The sequence below is a fragment of the Mastigoproctus giganteus genome, chromosome 5 (genome assembly GCF_048544385.1).
Source record: "Mastigoproctus giganteus isolate SK-2022 chromosome 5, ASM4854438v1, whole genome shotgun sequence".
Classification (NCBI taxonomy): domain Eukaryota; kingdom Metazoa; phylum Arthropoda; class Arachnida; order Uropygi; family Thelyphonidae; genus Mastigoproctus; species Mastigoproctus giganteus.
The window spans coordinates 95,463,045-95,481,294 of NC_143579.1; the positions used below are offsets into that span (position 1 = coordinate 95,463,045).

General features: G+C 37.9%; 1 protein-coding gene across 5 annotated transcripts in view; it reads right to left on the reverse strand.

The window, feature by feature from the left end:
• The window catches only part of Nt5b (5' nucleotidase B), a 589,792-nt gene that overhangs the window by 26,194 nt on the left and 545,348 nt on the right, over positions 1 to 18,250 (reverse strand). For 3 of the 5 annotated variants that reach the window (XM_090374117.1, XM_090374115.1, XM_090374118.1), the window contains exon 16: positions 16,981 to 17,038. In XM_090374117.1, coding sequence (XP_090230243.1) covers positions 16,981 to 17,038 — 58 coding nt within the window. Of the gene's footprint in view, positions 1 to 16,976; positions 17,039 to 18,250 lie in introns of all 5 variants that reach the window. The other 2 variants (XR_016546972.1, XM_090374119.1) reach the window with 1 other exon arrangement.

Here is an 18,250-nt window from a genome sequence, read left to right on the forward strand (position 1 = left end):
TGGGGAGATTATATACATATACACAGTTCCATAAAAAGATATAATTTCCAGGGAAAACTATCTGGGAAGTCTCTATTAAGGAAATACTAAAAGCTATCGGGGCTAATGTTAACAATAATGCATAAAAACATTTTGTTTTTAAGACTTTTTTTTGCATTTGACAGAAAAATAAAAATTAAATGGCAAGTCACCTCAACAAGAATGAAGGATGCAGTAAAAAAAAAAATAAAAAATAACACCTGCCCCAAGGAAGAGCTCACTGAGGGAAAAGTTATCAAAAAGTTTCACTAGGTCAAACCTGACTTTTTAACAGTTCAGTACACTCGCTCTCTCTGTCCTGGGTCCCCCTGAAACTTTGGTGCAAAGCTCATGCAAGTTTGGTCACAGTTGGCACATTGGTCCCATTGTTTGATCAATTTGGTCTTGTCAGAGTTTGCCTGTCAGGATGTCACCATCACTGTTCTCAGGTAATAACCACCCTATGCTTGAAGAGGGCATTAACAAACCTATAGAAGGCTGCACAATGAGCCTGGGTTGCAATTAATCCCGGTACTTTATCTTGGAGGTAACAACTAGTCTCAATTTCAAGCTGTGTCCGGATGTCCATATATAGTTGGTCTTTGTACATCAGGTGGCCCCAGGATGCTCTGTTTCCACAAATGCATTCATTGTTCCAATTCACATCATCCAGATCGGCATGTTTATGCCCATATGGATGAGGTGAGCATTGTCCTGTATGCTCCTTTTTGTGTAGAAGTAGACTACTACTACTACTACAGGCCCAAAGGGCAGCCCTCCAAGCAACTTCCACATGGGGAACCATGCCAGTAAGGACCTGCAGTGCAAAGGTGGAGGTTGTCCTGAAAATTCTGATCATTGCTAGGAGGGTGGGCCTGTAGCAGTTGGTTCCTCATAGCCTGTATGCTGATGTTTCCCCATGCCCCTGCTCCATTATTATTGGTAGCATGATACATTTGTAATATAAATTTATGGTTCGGGGTTTAAAGCCCCACTCCTTAGTAATATTAATTTCGTCTAAAGTAATGACGAAATTAATTAACCGCCAACTCTTAAACTACCTAGAAACCTTCTGTCTGATCAACGATCGCCAGTATGGATTCCGTCAGTGTCGATCCACTGATGATATTCTGGCTTATGTTAACCATTTATGGACTAATTCAATGGAAAGGTTCGGTGAAACACAAGTAGTTGCTCTTGACATCTCAAAGGCTTTTGATCGTGTTTGGCATAAAGGTCTTCTAAACAAGCTTCCATCTTATGGTTTGCCAACTGTTTTTTGTAATTGGTTATCCAGTTTTCTCTCCGATCGCTCACTGAGGGTGATTGTAGATGGCTCTCTGTCTTCTAACTTCTCCACTAATACCGGTGTCCCCCAAGGTTCAGTTCTTTCCCCCACTCTTTTCCTCTTGTATATTAATGACCTTTTCCATTAACTGGAAATCCTATCCATAGTTTTGCCGATGATAGCACATTGCATTCCACTTTGAGAAACCTTGTCCTGCTCAATCAGCTTCAACTTGTCGAAAATCTGCTATCAATTCCTTAAATGCCGATCTTCAGGTAATTCTCCAGTGGGGCAAAGACAACTTAGTTGATTTCAACCCTTCTAAAACTCAGTCTTGTCTTATATCTCGCAAAAAGGATTCTTCTGCTCCTATGCTTATCTTTAGTCACACTCCGATTTCTAGGCAAAATTATATATCTCTTTTGGGGATTACCCTGACTTCTAATCTCTCTTGGCACAAGCACATTACAAATATTGCTTCCTCTGCATCTAAAAAACTTGGTTTTCTCTTTCGCTCTCGCCTTTACTTTTCTTCCAAACAGCTGCTCACTCTGTATAAATCGCAAATCCGCCCTGCCATGGAATATTGTTCCCACATCTGGGGTGGTGCCCCCAAAACCTCTCTTAGGCTTCTTGATTCCATTCAGAAGAGGGCAGTTAGGTTAATTAATGATTCATCTCTAACAGAGTCTCTCCTCTCGCTTTCTCATAGACGTACTGTTTCTGCTGCATGCCTCTTCTACAGATACTTCCATGGGCACTGTTCTTCTGAATTGGCTTCTATAATTCCCAATCTCTCTTTGAAAACAGTCCGAACACGTGCCGCCACCAGCCAGCATCCATTTACTGTCCAACTTCAAACCCACAGAACCAACTTTTCATCTTCCTCATTTATTCATTCAACTGCCGTTTTCTGGAACAACCTTCCTTCATACGTATTTCCTGAAAATTACAATCTACAGAAGTTCAAGTCCAATGTCAACAAATATCTTCTTTCGTCTTCTCAACCTCCAACCCAAGCATGGTACTAAGTACTATAGGTTCTAATACCTCTCGTGTTTGGGGTTCACATAAAAAAAAAAAAAAAAATTTCTAATTTATCTCCTTTCTTATGCAGCAAAACAATGATTGCATTATTCCACTCCTTAGGCATCACACCTTTTCTAATGTATTTCGTGAAGAGCCTTGCCAGTGCTTGTGTTATTTCTCTTCCTCCCAATTTTAACAACTCTACAGGGCTTCCCCAAGGGCTTGCTGATTCTTCATTTTCTTCAACACATGTTCTACCTCATCAAGAAGAATATCGGGTATGCAGTATGTGTTACTAATTTGCGATCCATCTGCCCTGCATCATTCCCTCGCTCCTTGTATAATTCTCTATAGTAGTCTTCTGCTATTTGAATTATGCCTTCTCTGCTATTTATAAGTGCACCATTGCTATTCTTCAGTTTCAGTATCATTTGTCTTTCTGTATTACTGCTCATGGCTGCTGATTTAAGCATTTTGTTTTTCCTTAATACTTGTCCTACTTTTCTTGTGTTAAATCTTCTTATGTCCTCTCTGAGTCTCTTTCTAATGGCTTTGCATAACTCAGTATACTCAATTTTCTCCTTATCAGTGTTTATCTTGCTCTTCATTTTTTGCCTTCGGTTCATCATAACAAGTGTTTCTTGACTAATTTTTTCTTCTTTGGATTTCTTTTTCCCTATAGGTTTCTTGGGCTTTATCACTTTCAGAAAGTTGTAATATTTTTCGTCGATGTCTTGGTCCTGAGCAGTCTGCAGAAGCTCAAACTTTTTCTTAAGTTCCAGTACATACTGCTTTTTCTCCTCTTCTGTTATCTCAAAGACCTTTGTATTATTTACTCGAGTCAGTTTTTTCCTTTCCTTTCCTACATCTATATCAAGTGTACATCTTACCATTCTGTGATCACTTCCAACATTTACCTTATTCAGGACAGTAAGATCATTCACAATATATCTTCTGTCAGTGAGGATGAAGTCGATTTCATTAGTTGTTAATCCATTTGGACTCTTCCCCACTTTCTGTTCACCCTTTTCTTGAAAAAGTGTTCATTACTGACAGTCCTTGAGATTCTGCAAATTCTTCAAGTCTTTCACCTCTTTCATTTATTTCACCAATTCCAAAATTTCCTACAGTTCCCCTTTCTGCGCTGTTTTGTCTTTTTCCAACCTTAGCATTGAAGTCTCCCATAATAATAGTGCAGTGGGTTTTCTGCTCATCTAGAAGACTCTCTCCTTTTTTTTTTTTTTTTTCTTTTGGCTGGTGCAGCATAAGCCATAGGCTTTCTTGTACCATGCGGCCATTACTAATACTAATACTCTCAATTTTGGTGTACATTTCTTCAACCTCTTCATCATCATGGCTCGATGTTGGTGCATAAATCATTATAACCTTTAGCTTGTACCTCTTAGAAATCTTGACACATAAACATTCCAACCTAATGCGTAGCATTTTTTCAGCAAAGTCCTATATTTATCCGACAGATGGTCAAGTCGTGTATGCTTAATGTCATTGGTCCCCATATGAATAATAATTCTCTCTTTACCTCTCTTAAAATCTGACCATCTGTTAGTAACATCATTAATTGTTGCTCCTGGCAAACACTCTGGTTCTGAACTACCTATCTTTATTTCAAAAAAGGGTTACCCATTTCTCTGACAACAGACTCTCCCAATAAAACAAGATCACCTTTGACCAGAGCAGTTTGCACTTGATTATTCTTTTTTGGGACCCGAATCGGGGGTGCATCACTTTCAGGTCAGGAGATTCACGAGTCCTTGATGATCTCTCAGTTATATTTGTTTCTAGGGCAAGCACTTTTCAGTGACTCAAATTCTTCTCATAATGCAACAAGTTGTAATTTAAGATCAGTACACTCCTAACATTGGTTGCAAAGAAAAGGAGCGTCAGTTGAGCTAGGTCTATCTACTAAACCAAACTTAGAATACAAGCCAAAGGCTATACAAACAACAAAGTCACAACACAGTGGATACGCCCATTGGCATTTCCGTTTGAGTCCCGATTTCCCCAGACTTTGTATTTTATTTGGATCTTGTAGCAACCATAATTTAAGTAAAATTTTAACTTTAGAAAGATTATAAAATTTGAATTTATAATATATTACAGAATTTATGTTAACAAAATAGTGCAGAAATTAAACTTTTGACAAAACTTTAACCACTAAAGAAGTTAAATTTAAGCTATCAAACAAAAGTTATGAAATTCCTTCCAAAATATCAATAACAAAGGCTATCCTATTTATAAATCATAATACATGATTTATAAATAGGGGAACTATATCTTATATAACACGAACCGAATTCGCTTATGCACGATTCGCCTTTGTGTTTACAAGAAATGGCAGTCAAACGCAGAATCATCCCAACCGAACGCAACACGATAGGAATGAAGTGAAGATTCTGAAAATATATTTATGTTTTTTATATCAGTGAAGGGGAATCACATTTCACCATAACAACGTAAAAACCAACAATTCCAGCTATGAGTATAATCGCAAATGCAATTAGATCGAGTTTACTACCAGTTTATAACAGATTCCGCTAGCAGAAACCCAACTGGAAATTGTTTTATGGTAGTAACCCCTAGCATTAGCTTTAGTAAAATGTGAGGTGTTAATAGTGTAACTCTGCCTTTACGGTATTGTTTATTCAGTTGCTACACGTGTGCAGCTTTGTTTATGTGTATCAACATATATACTGCATATCTTCCTTGTTTTATAATTGTGCTTTATTCCCTTAAAAGGTGTGAAAAGTGAAAAGGAAGCGTCCTGGTGAAGACACTGCAGATTCAGAGAGAAAAAAAAAAGCAATATTGATAAACAGAGGCGGACTGGGTCAAAAATTCTTACCTGGGAAAATTTATAGTGGCCTCATACTAGGGTTTATGGCCAAAATCACACTTCGGGCTGCCGGTCCACCCGGGGTTCCCTGGTAAGGCTTATGGCCAGTCCGCTTCTGTCGATAGAGAAAAAATACAAAATTGTGAAACGCTCTGAGCGAAATGAAAGACCATGTGATATTGCACGTGTTACAGACCTAAATGAGGCAATGCAGAGAAAATAAAAACAACTTTCATAGCAGGAACAACTCAAAGTGTAATTAAAATCATTAGAATAAGACACAAAGAATTGGAAGAAATGGAACAGCTGTCATCTGTTTGGATAGAAAAATCAAACAAAAAACAAGTTTGCTTACGATAGAACCAAAAGCATTAGCAATATTTTATTACGTAATAAAATACGTAAGTATTTTATTGTGATTATTTATTGTGTTTGGTAATGTTCTGGTTACAAATGTGTGTTCAATCTTGGGTGGTCAGCACCTAACTATTTTTCCCATAGGGCCTGTTGTTTATATTGCACGAGGGTTTCTAGGAACACAACTATCATCTATCATGCTATACGAGGACTGACTGTACAAAAATAAAACTAGCCTACTAGGAATTCAAACTATATATTAACTACAGTTTGGTATATTAAAATAAAAGAAAAACCTCAAAATTATTTAAAAAACTAACCTGCAATGAAGAGCTTTAGAAATACCCCCAACAGAGCAACAGAAGTGTTTTTATGATGGAATGTTATAATTTTAAACATTATAACACTGTAACGTAATGTTAACGCTAATTAGTAAAAAATTCAGAGCTACAGGGCTCAATAACTTCCACGATTTTTTAATATATTAAAAAGTAAGAGATTACCTCAATCTTTTTCGTGGAATGTTTCCAGTCAATTGTCTCTCATATGTGACGAATAAAATAAGATGAAAAAAGTGAAAAAATGAATTAATAAATTCCCTCACTCGTAGAGATATGACCAAATCCGATGCACAACGGAATCGAAAGCCGAGAGTCCCAACCCGACCCCGAAACACATAAACCACCGCAGCAAGACCATGAGTGTGAGAAGACATTGTGTCATAATAAATAGTTAAAACTGGTTCCGATAATAAATAATTAAAATCACTAATTAAAAACACTATTAAAAAAAATGAGAGAATTGACTGGAAGCATTCCACGAAAAAGACTGAGGTAATCTCTTAACACTAATGGATAAGGGAAGCAGGAATATAGCAGTTTAACACTAAAACACTAAACATTTTATTAGTATTATTATTAGCCATATGGTGCAAGGAAGCCTGAGGTTTATGCTGCACCAGCCAAAAAAAAAAAAAATTTTGAGTTACCCTGAGCATGAGAGAGAGAGAGAGAAAAGTAGAAGGAAATCACCAAGAAAGAGAAGAATGATGATGATGATGATGATATCCAGCTCAGGACTCAGAGTGTGCCAAGCCCATACTCATCAGATATGAGCCCCCCTGGGGTTAAATAAGATATATAAAAATAGGGTCAGTTAAGGATAATTTAGGGTCTTGATTTTGAAAATATAGTTAAAATAATTTTACCAGGCTTTTCCTTTTTAGGTTTGAGGTCAAAATCTCAAAAGGAAAGGCCCTTGGGGTTCAAAAGCATTAAGATTTTGATCAGACATAGCATGGGGAGAAAGGGGGAAAGAAAACGTGTTTAAAACTAACAAAGTAAGGCAAAATATTAATTTAAAAGGGTATAGGTAGAGAGAATAGGGCAGTGGTTTTCAACCGGGGTGCACAACAACATTCCAGGTGTGCCACGTAATTTGGGTTTAAGTTACTTAAACTTATTATTTTTTAATTTATATGTTTATTTCATTATAAATAGGTGTACAGTATCTTTTTTAATTTTGTGGTCATCTATAATTGATGTTTACTTAGTACTTCTATATAAAGAATAAAATTATATATGTACTGTATATATATAATTTGTATTATGAAATGTAATTTTTATAATTATATTATTGTAATAAATATCATATAACATTTATATTTTTAATATTATATATTAAAAATATAAATGTTATATTTTTAATATATAAATATAACATTTATATTTTATGTCTCAAAAATATTGGTACAAACGTTTATGGGAGGTAGGTAATATCTAAAGGAATGTGAATCGCATAGGAACCCATAACCAGAAACGTCACGGGAAAGTAGTAGCAGAGGCACAAGAAGCAGAAATGACACAAGGCAGTAATTAGTGGCAAACATTTATTTGACATAATATTAACAATGGAGTACGAGATGGGTGCATTTCATGATGTTACAACAGATGCTGGAAGGTTACACCATGAGACGCGATGCATGCATGACACCGACGCAGCATGTATTGGCGGACCCGAACACACCTGGAGTTTCTTTGGCAGTAGCAGCAGTGCAGACGAGTCTCGCCAAGAGATCCATTTCCGTCTCCACAGGCGATTCATACACGATAGATTTGAGGGGGGCCCCCACAGAAAGAAATCAAGGCTCGATAAATCAGGTGAGCGTGGGGGGGGCAAGCAATGGGTCCACCACAGCCAATCCATCGACGTCCAAAATGCCTGTTCAAATGGTCACGAACACATCTTCCATAATGGCAGGCGCCCCGTCATGTTGAAACCAAATGTTGCGTCTCACATTTGCTGGAACATCGTCAAGTAACCCTGGTAGAACTTGTTCAAGAAAGATTCAATATTTAGCAGAGTTCATGCGGGATAGTAACAGGTATGGGCCGACTAAGCAGTCACCGACCATACCTGCCCACACATTTATTGCGAAGCGATGTTGTGTCAAGGGCGCACACCGTGTGGGCCCTCTGCTAATTCATACACTAAGTGCATGTCTGCCAGCTCGCAGTTCATATATCGATGCATCCTCTTCATGCTGCGACTACTGCTTGAATGAGTAAACCAGAAATTTTCCCCTCTTGCGAACTGGTGAACAGCGGCGTGTATTGACTTACGGTGCCGTTTCCGGTTATGGGTTCCTATGCGATTCACATTCCTTTAGATGTTACCTACCTCTCCAAAACGTTTGTACCAATATTTTTGAGACACCCTGTATATATATTGAGTAGAGGTGCCGCAAAATAAAATAAATTACTTAGGGGTGCAGTTATTAAAAAAAGGTTGAAAACCACTGGAATAGGGTACAGAGAATCCATCAATATAAATTTTAATCACTGAATCAAAATATTAAAAGTTATAATTTCAAAATGTAACATTTTTGCCATTGAAATAACATTGGGGGTGGGGTGGGGAGTACAAAAAATTCTGAAACTAAGTAATTAATATATGTATATAATGGGCAAAATTGGTGGAGAGGGGCATTTCTGGTCCCTATTCACAATGCAACACTCAGAATAATTTAATAATACCTTTCAAAGGGAAATAAAGAGCCCATTATCATAACATATACAACTCACAGTCACACAACACTTTTATGTTCCATATCTCTAAATTTTAACTTAAAAAAATTCAGAAATTTCACAAATTAAAGTATTAACAATTGCTGATTCTAGCGATTTATATAATATCTTCCAACTCATAACAGTTCGTGAGTTACACCTCTTCAAATTTCTGAACTGATGCTTACAGCATGATTTAGTTTTAGTTAGAGATAAAGGCATACTGTCATTAGTACTATAATGGCATAATATAGAATATACAGACAAGATAAAATCAATAGCATCTACGAACACTATTACTGGAATCAATAGTCTGATCCTTGTGCATATTCTGAAATATGTAATTTGAAGCCTCCAAAAGGTTGTTGATCACTACATATAATCGCTATGGCGGTATTGTTGCCATGGTGAAAATGATTAAGAATATTTTCGGTAATATTTCAGCAAAAACATGGCAGAAAATCATAAAATTTTATCTGGGTGTCCTGTGAGGGCCCTTTATTTCTGCCTGTGGTCAGCAATCACTAAATCCTCATTTATCCGATAGTGCGTACCCAATTATATGGAACTAGTAAATCAAGTCTCATACTTTTTGTAAGAAAGAACTTATCGCTATAAATTTCCATTCTACCTCATGGTCATCTTTTGTAACCTATGGTACCACATCCACAAAATCAGAATTCCTCAAATTTTTGGCAAGCAGTTCAACTTAGCTATGACATAATAACAGAAATGAGCATTCCAACAGAATTATGGAAAAAATGCTGGAACAATGACAGTAAAGGTTGGAGTATATATTGATAGCCTTATCTAACAAAACTAAAACCATACTTTCAAAAGGCAGCTTCATTCTTACCCAGCCTCTAACTGTCAAATATAAAGACCACTCCAAACCATGCTATATCTGTTAAGTATGCCTTCAACAAAAAATTCATCACAATGTAACATTTGTAAACTCCAAAGTTTGGAAATGGTTCAAAGTGAGCATATATGTTACATTTCTACTTGAGGGACATAGTTACTTCAATGCAAAACTTGCTAATCTAGGGTTCAGCAAGTCTCATATTCCTTATTTCTGACCCCTGTATCAGGCATACAGACTACATCTATCTATCTATCTAACTGTATGCTACAGCGGCATTAAACAAACAAAAAAACAAGCAATCAGATTCAAAGATCATATGGAAAATAGGATATCAGGATACTACTAGTTTTCAGCAAAATAATCAAGAATATGGCAGACCTACTAATCCCTTTGTAACTGAGTGAAAATCTCTGGACTACTGCCAAAAAAAAAAAGCCATTCCCACACACAAGTTGCCCTCATATGTATTTAATTCCTGGCCATAATGCTGCCTCTCCATGAGCCCCAAAGGGAGGGTTTACCACCCTCACAGAGCAAATAGCTGAGCAGGAACCTTTCTATTTGTTAGTTCCTGTTTATAGTGCTTTCCCTTGAAACTGTTAAACATTATATCCATGAGGTTTTCTGGATAACAAATTAGGTAGATCATTGCAGGATGTCTTGATTTTTAAACATATCTAAAGTTTAAATTGTGAAATGTTATGCTAATGTATGAAGTGTATTCAAGTTACAGGGTCTCCAAATTTATTTCTCAAAATGTACCAAAATATTCAAAATGCACATATGTGACTGGTTTTAGTCTAACTGCCAATTAGTTCTGAATGTTTGCAGAAGATGGCAGCACAATGTAGTGGGTCTTGTTTGCAACACCCTAAACAGTACACTATGTTTATAATACTTAAAATGACATCCTTCACTCATCAAGAACAATGTGTTAAGGAAATCAGGCGACAACTCAGCGTTGTTATGGGCCTATATGAGAGCTTGAAGGACAGGGTGGATGCCCTCGAAGGATCTAAATTGAGGGGCCCATCAAGCTCTCAGTTGCCCACATCAATGCCAGAGCTTGCATTTGGCCATCACACTATTATTTGGGTTTTTTTTTTTTTTTTTTAGGAGCATTAGCAATTAAGGCTATATTGCTCCGGGGATATGCGGTGGTCATTCCCTGACCTTCCCGCATCCTCTGTATTTGGTGGTCACAGGCTCGAACCCTGGTCTAATCAAGAAACGTATGCTACGCACCGCCGCTCCTGCCCACCTGGCTACGGAAGCGCCTAGGTCATCACGTAACACAGCCGCAACCCCCAAGGCAAAATGCACTGGTCCCACAGGAACTAGTAGTTGTTGGTGACTCTATTGTCAGGAAAACGGGGAACATGATTTGTAAAAAGGATAGATGGAACAGGACCAGGATAGGTCTGCCAGGGGCAAAGGCTGATGATGACGTAGAGCGGATATCATCTTTTAAGGGCACAAAAGGTGACATAGTTGTACATGTTGGCACTAATGATATTAAGAGCAGGAGACCGGCAGAATTACTTAACAAGTACGGTCACTATGAAAAAAAAGCTGTGAATTAGGGTTGAATTTGAAAGTGTCTGCAATTCTGCCCAGACACGATAGGAGGGAGTATATGATGAGAGCCTTGTCAATCAATTCGGCCCTGGAAAGATTGTGCAAGGCTCAAGGGGTAGAATTTTTTTCAGCCTGTACTGTACTTGTTAACAGGAGAGACTGCTTCTACAGGGATGGGATACACTTAAATAGAAAGGGTGCAAGAATATTTGCTGATCTATCGAGGCAGTGTTAGGTGGGTCGGAAAACTGATGGCTTGGGGGGGATACAAGGACTAATAGATTAACAGTAGCCACTGGCAGAGGTGAAAGTGATTCTTCCACTGCTTCTATTGGAATGAGCAGCAGCCTGGAAAACAAGATGCAGGATATTTCAGAGACTGCTGGGAGTCATTACGGTACAAGTAAACACATGGGTTGTGTTAGGGTAGCTAAGAATAGAAACAGGTGCATGTATTCTTGCGTGTACACCAATGCTAGGAGTTTGGTAAATAAATTTGATGAATTTGAGGTATTGCTCAAAACATCAAAGGCAGATATTGTTGGGATATCAGAGACATGGTGTCACAGATATAAGGAATGCAGAACTGGAATCTGGGGATTCCAATGTGTACAGAATTGATAGACAGGATAGGAAGGGAAGGGGGGTTATGCTATTAGTTAAGAAACTCAAAATCCAAGGAAGTGAAGCCAGTCGACATCGCTGGACAGTGCAGTGTCGAGTCAAGTTTGGTGTGACATAAGCATTGGGAGATCAAAATTGACAGTAGGAGTGTTGGTTGGTTGGTTCTTGGGTTTTATTGGCGCATTAGCAACTAAGGCTATAATGCCCCACAACCAGGTGATATATAAAAATTTTTATTTCACTGACCTAATTACTTAGGTCACCATGTCAAAGAGTAGGAGTGTACTATAGGCCTAATGACTGTGATGAGTATAATAATAAGAAACTGTACACGGAAATTGAGTGGGCCAGTAAATCAGAGAGTCTTATAATGGAGGATTTTCATTTCCCAGATATTGACTGGAATTTGTGGGTTGGTCACTCACACACTAGTAAGGCTTTTGTGGATTTATTGGATGGTTGTTTTCTACATCAGCATGTTCGGGAGGCAACTAGAGGGAGTAATACGCATGATCTGATTATCAGTAGTGATTCTTCATGCATTAAGAATCTGCAGATAAAGGAACCACTAGGTGGCAATGATCACAGTGTGCTGAAGTGGGATTTACTCAAAGAGGTAACTACCATCAGGGATAAAGGGAAGGGATTTTGCTTTCGTAAAGATGACTACGATGGTCTGAGACAGTATTTAAATTCTATTCAGTGGGACCAACTGATGACGTTACCAACAGCAAATCCAAAATGGGAAACATTCAAAGAACTTATCTTGGAAGCTACTAGGCTTTACATACCAACTAAGAAATATTGTTCAAGGTTTAGGCCTAAATGGATGTCACATGAACTAATGAGATGTATGGCAGAGAAGAAAAATGCATGGGATACATATAAATTAACATGTGACACAGAAGCCTATGATAGATATAAGCTGGTCTGTAACCAAGTTACAAAGGAGGTTAGGCAGGCGAAGGCAGATTACGAGAAATCTTTCGCAAAGGATGAAAAAAAAAACAGCAAAGAGTTCTTTACTTATGTAAACTCTAGAAGGAAGGGGATGAATCAGATTAGTCCACTTGATATCGATGGTTCAACTGTTAATGATCCTGCTCAGGTAGCTAACAAATGAAATGAACATTTTGCATCGACATTCACACATGAGGAGTTATTCAGCGAGGGGAATGCCAGAGGTGTACCCAACTCTGGCAGTAAGCTAGATAATCTTGTAATAACTGAGAGTAAATGTAAGAGAAATTGTTGAAGATAAACACAAGAAAGGCACCTGGGGTGGATGGGATCTATCCAGTTATATTAAAGGAGGCAGCAAAGGAAGTAAGCAAACCCTTAGCCATAATATAATTATGAGAGCTTCCTTGGACTCGGGAGGTACCCATAGACTGGAGATGTGCAAATGTGACCCCAATTCACAAAGGAGGATCAAAGACTGACACAAGTAATTATAGACCTGTGAGTTTAACCTGTTCCAGGAAAATTAATGGAGGCACTGGTTAAGGAAGCACTGCAGGATCATCTTGACAAGACTTTAGTTATATCTTGGACACAGCATGGTTTTGTTAAGGGAAAGTCTTGCCTGACCAATTTGATTGGATACTATGATGCAGTCACAAAAGAACTGGATGAAGGGAATAACTTTGATATTATATATTTGGATCTTAGAAAGGCTTTTGATACTGTTGCACATAGAAGACTGCTGCACAAATTGGAGCAGTGTGGCATTGGAGACAAATTTCTGCTATGGATAAAGGGATGGTTGAGGGGGAGAAGACAGAGAATGGTAATCAATGGACACTGCTCATCGTGGAGTCCCTCAGGGTTCAGTGTTGGGTCCATTATTGTTTTCTTTATTTATAAATGATATTGATGATGGCATATCAAGCTTAATGTTCAAGTTTGCAGACGATACAAAGGTTGGCAGGGTTGTTAAGGACACTACTAATGCTATGCTGCTGCAACAGGATCTGGAAAGGTTGAGCAGATGGGCTGAGAGGTGGCAAATGAAGTTTAACGTTGACAAATGTAAAGTACTACATATGGGAAACCAACCCCAGAGCAACGTATCAACTCTGTGGTACTACACTGACAGTGGTAGAGAATGAAAAGGACCTGGGGATAATTGTGCAGGCAGATATGAAGTTCTCTGAGCAGTGCAGACCGGCTGCAAGAGTAGCTCATGATGTCTTGTCAATGATATACAGGAATTTTTCTAGCAGGGATAAGGAGGTGATTATTCCCTTGTATAAGGCAATGGTCAGGCCACACCTTGAGTACTGTATACAGATCTGGAGGCCTCATTTCAAGAAGGATGTAGAGCTGCTGGAACGAGTACAGAGAATGGCAACAAGATTAGTGAATGGAACAAAGGGATGCTCTTACGAAGAAAGGCTTAAGTTTTGCAAACTACAGTGTCTGGAGACTAGGCACCAGTGAGGTGATCTGATAGAGGTGTATAAAGCCTTGAATGGTTTGAGCATGCTAAATGCCAATGGGATTCTTCTTCTTGCTCAGAATAATCACCTGAGAGGGCATAAATTCAGATTGAGGAAAGATAGATGTGTGGAAATTTGCCTTTAGCCAGTGGGTAGTTGGTTGGTGGAACAGACTTCCATCCCTTGTTGTGGAAGTTGATAGCCTAAATAAATTTAAGGCTCAGCTGGACAGGTATTTCGAACGAACGGAGGGGTGAAATGGAAGTGTGTTTTTTTTTGTTTGGCTGTTGCTGCATAAGCTTGCTTTCTTGCATCATATGCCTCTACTAATGCTAATCCAATTTTTCCACCTCATTGGTAAAAGTCCATCTGAAATCCATCGTGAAATGTCAGAATTTTATCCTATAGGCCTCATGGATATGTTTGTAGCTGGGTACGTAAGTTTTTGTGAAGGATGGAAGTCCTGCAAGAATGAATCCCATGAAAGAAGACATTGAACCAATTATTCTGAGGCCGACATCTGCTGGATTGAGGAAATGGTTTTGGGTGGCACAAGATCAACAGTAGATGAACTTGTAACAGCTGCAGCCATTTCTGTTGGATCTATGCATACCATATTTCATAAGATCTCAGAATGAACAAGGTATCAAAGCTCAGTGGATTCCAAGGCAGCTTTCTCAGAAACAAAAAAGCAATCATATTAACTTCTGTGAAGCAACAGTCACTCGAGATGCTGCAGTGAATAGATCTTTCTTTTCCTTAATTGTCACAATGGATGAGATGTGTTTCACTCTTCAATCCAGAAACAAAATGTCAGTCAGCCCAATGGAAGCATACTGATTCACCACTGCCCAAAAACTTCCATGTTACTGCAAATGCAGAGAAAATGAGGTTGCTGTTTTCTGGGATATTGATGGAATAATCCTTACACATTTATACCCAATTTTTACACTGACAGGAAACTCATATGAAGAATTTCTGAAGAAAAAAAAAATTCCTCCCGGCACTTCAGAAAAAACATCCACACGGACTGAATCACGTCCATTTCCATCAGAACAATGCTTCACTGCATCATTCTGGAAATGTGCAAAATTTGTTTAAAGAAAACAACACTGAGGTTATCCAACATCCTGCATACTCACCCGACCTTTCACCTAGTGATTTTTGGTTGTGCCTAATGATGAAGGATGCTCTTCATAGCAGAAGATTTCCTAGCCAACAAGCGGCTGCTTCTGCCATTTATCAATGGGACATACATCCAAAGAAATTTTTGCCACAGCCTTCATAGCATGGAAGAACAGGAATAAAAATGTGTGCAGCTCCCAGGAGACTATGTTCAAAAGTGAGGCAAGAGTTACCTCTGTATCTTGTGTACTTGACGAGAAATAAATTTGTAGACCTCATAACTTGAATGCACATCATATAATAACAATGATGTCAGTCCAGAAAGCACTGTATTGTATGGTTAAAAAATGAAATGTACATCTGTCTCAAATGAACACTGCAATTACACTGACACCATACCAAATGACTCCAACTATGGACTGGCTGCACTGACACTTACCACACTAAGTAAACTTGGCTGACACTCTCCTCTAGGGTGTGGGATAAACTGACATAAATGTCAGATGCTGTGATTCCCTAAGTATTTTGGCCAAAATACTTAGAGGAGAATCAAACGTTTTTAGCCCAGTATATTTTACAGGACTAAAAATGTTTACTACCAAAAATCAGAAGCCAATACAGCTAATACATAAAAAAGATTGAACTTTAATTCAATATTTAATGTGTTTTCTCTAAGTTGTTGCCACTGAACAAACAAATAATGAAGTTGTCTGTTATAACATCAGATCTGCATAACACAATACATAAAACTGTTCTGCCTCATTTCATTTGTAGTTGGGAAAAAGTATTTTTATTACTTTTCAAAGTTGTTGTTGCTGCTTATTTATCATCTAAGGCATCTTAGGTCATATATTGCTCAGCATGTTTTACTAGTTCACAAAAAATTCTGCACATTATGCAAGCTACCCAACTTCCTCTGCCTAAGATCTAAAGTCCTGACTAAAGAGGCCTATAAGAATTTCTCCAGCCTCTGACAGGATTCAAATGCACACCTATTCAAGTATGTGAAAAGTGATAAAATCACTATACTTTCCTGCAGGATCTTTTAAAGTTTATTTCAGCAACTCTTTCATAAAGCTATGCAACTATATAAGAAGAAGAGTTTCAATGAAGCAATGGCTAGCCCTAATTTGCAAAACTAAATTACTCGTTTCTAAATAAATTATAAACAGGGACCAAAATTTATTTAAATACAGTTTATTAGCTAATTTCATTTAATACAAGTTTTTGGAAAGTATATCTTTCCAAAAACTTGTATTATTTTATTATTGTATTATTTAAACTATTTCTTTCATTTGTGTTCAACTAGAAAAAGATTAATGAGAGATCTTTATACATAGTCATGTTATAAGCAATATGTAATTTTAACATAACTGCATAGACAAAAAAAAATCCACATATGGCTTAAGTTAAAAAAGTTTTTTTCCACTCAAACTACTCTGTCATCATAAATTTTTACTTTTTACAATGCTTATAATAACCTGACCAAGGGGGTCATGTCTGAAAAAACAGAAATTTTATATGCTATAAGCAGTATGAGCTTAAACAAATTTAGAGTGTAAAAAATCATTTCATGCAACCACACAGAGTATGAAATTAAATAATAATAATAAATAACTGCTCTTTTTAAGAATCCAATTTTTAAAAAATTCTTTATACTTTTAGTGATTATAAAAAACATAGCACCTTCATATTTTACTAAAATTTAATGAGGAGTGACAAAGAATATTACCAACCACTTCTAAAGGTGCTACCTAAAATTCCGTATGACATATCCAATTCATGAGAAACTTCCTAGAAGTAAAAATATTAAAAGCATTAGTGAAATTGCAAACTTTTACCAGACTGCATATCTTTAACATTTTACAGTATGTCTAAGTCATACTAAAAAAATTTCTTACAGATGATGGATAAGATCACTGGAAAGTCCCCATTAGAGCCCTGCAATAGCTGAGTGGTCATGAGCACAAGTGCAGTAGCACATGCTTTTTAGGTAGACCAGGGTTCAAGCCCCTGACTACTAAATACGGTCAATCTGCCAACCTGCACTGGAACAGCGGGCCAGATTGTGGTCCATTTCCCTCAACATGAATCATTGAGGAGGCTTCCACCCTGCAGTGGATTGATAATGGCTGCAGTTTACCTTTTTACATTTATGGGCATGATACTTTCTGTCTATACCTGCAACACCTGTGGTTAGCCAAAGGTTTTTGCACTTTTCAGGCATTTATTTTTACAAAAAATCAACAAACAGTATTCAACAATATAAGCCACCATGATCAATGGACTTTGTCCATCATTCCGCACATATTTCAATTCCTCTGCCATGCCAAGCCTGGGCCTTGGATGCAAAGGACCCTTGACACCTATTATTCACTTAGAATGGTCAGCCCAAAGCCGCCTAAAGTGGTAATGCCCTGGACTTTTTACAACATTCAAAATGACAGGTCATGGCTCCCTAAAAGCAAAACTAACCTCCTTAGGGCTGACTGATGAACCAAATTGCACTTGTGGCGAGAGTGAAGACTGGGCACACATTCTATATGAATGTATAATTTACGACATCCCCAGGACACAGCTAATAGCACAGCTTGGCCCCCTTCCAAGGGGAGAAAAACATCTATTCATTATAGAAGAGGAAAATTATAAAGTCTTTATAATCTTCACGCAGAAAGTATTCAAAATGCACAGAACTATTCAAAGAATGGTAATTCAGCCCCACAGCAATTAAATAATAATCAAAAGTTAAAATCACCCACGTCTCCCACCACGCCCAGACAATGACTTAACTGTCAGGACAGCAGTATTCTGCACCCTGACATGACAAAACTGGATTGATCTGGGTACCCCCCAGGACAACCCGGCCATGAGTAAGAACCTGGGGCTCCACACCAAATAAGTAACCATGAGGGGGAGGGAGATGTACAGGCAGCCAGGAAAACAGATTAGCTGAAAAATATCAGTAAGCTGGTAGCTAGGGAATGCAATGTTGAATGAAAGAAGAAT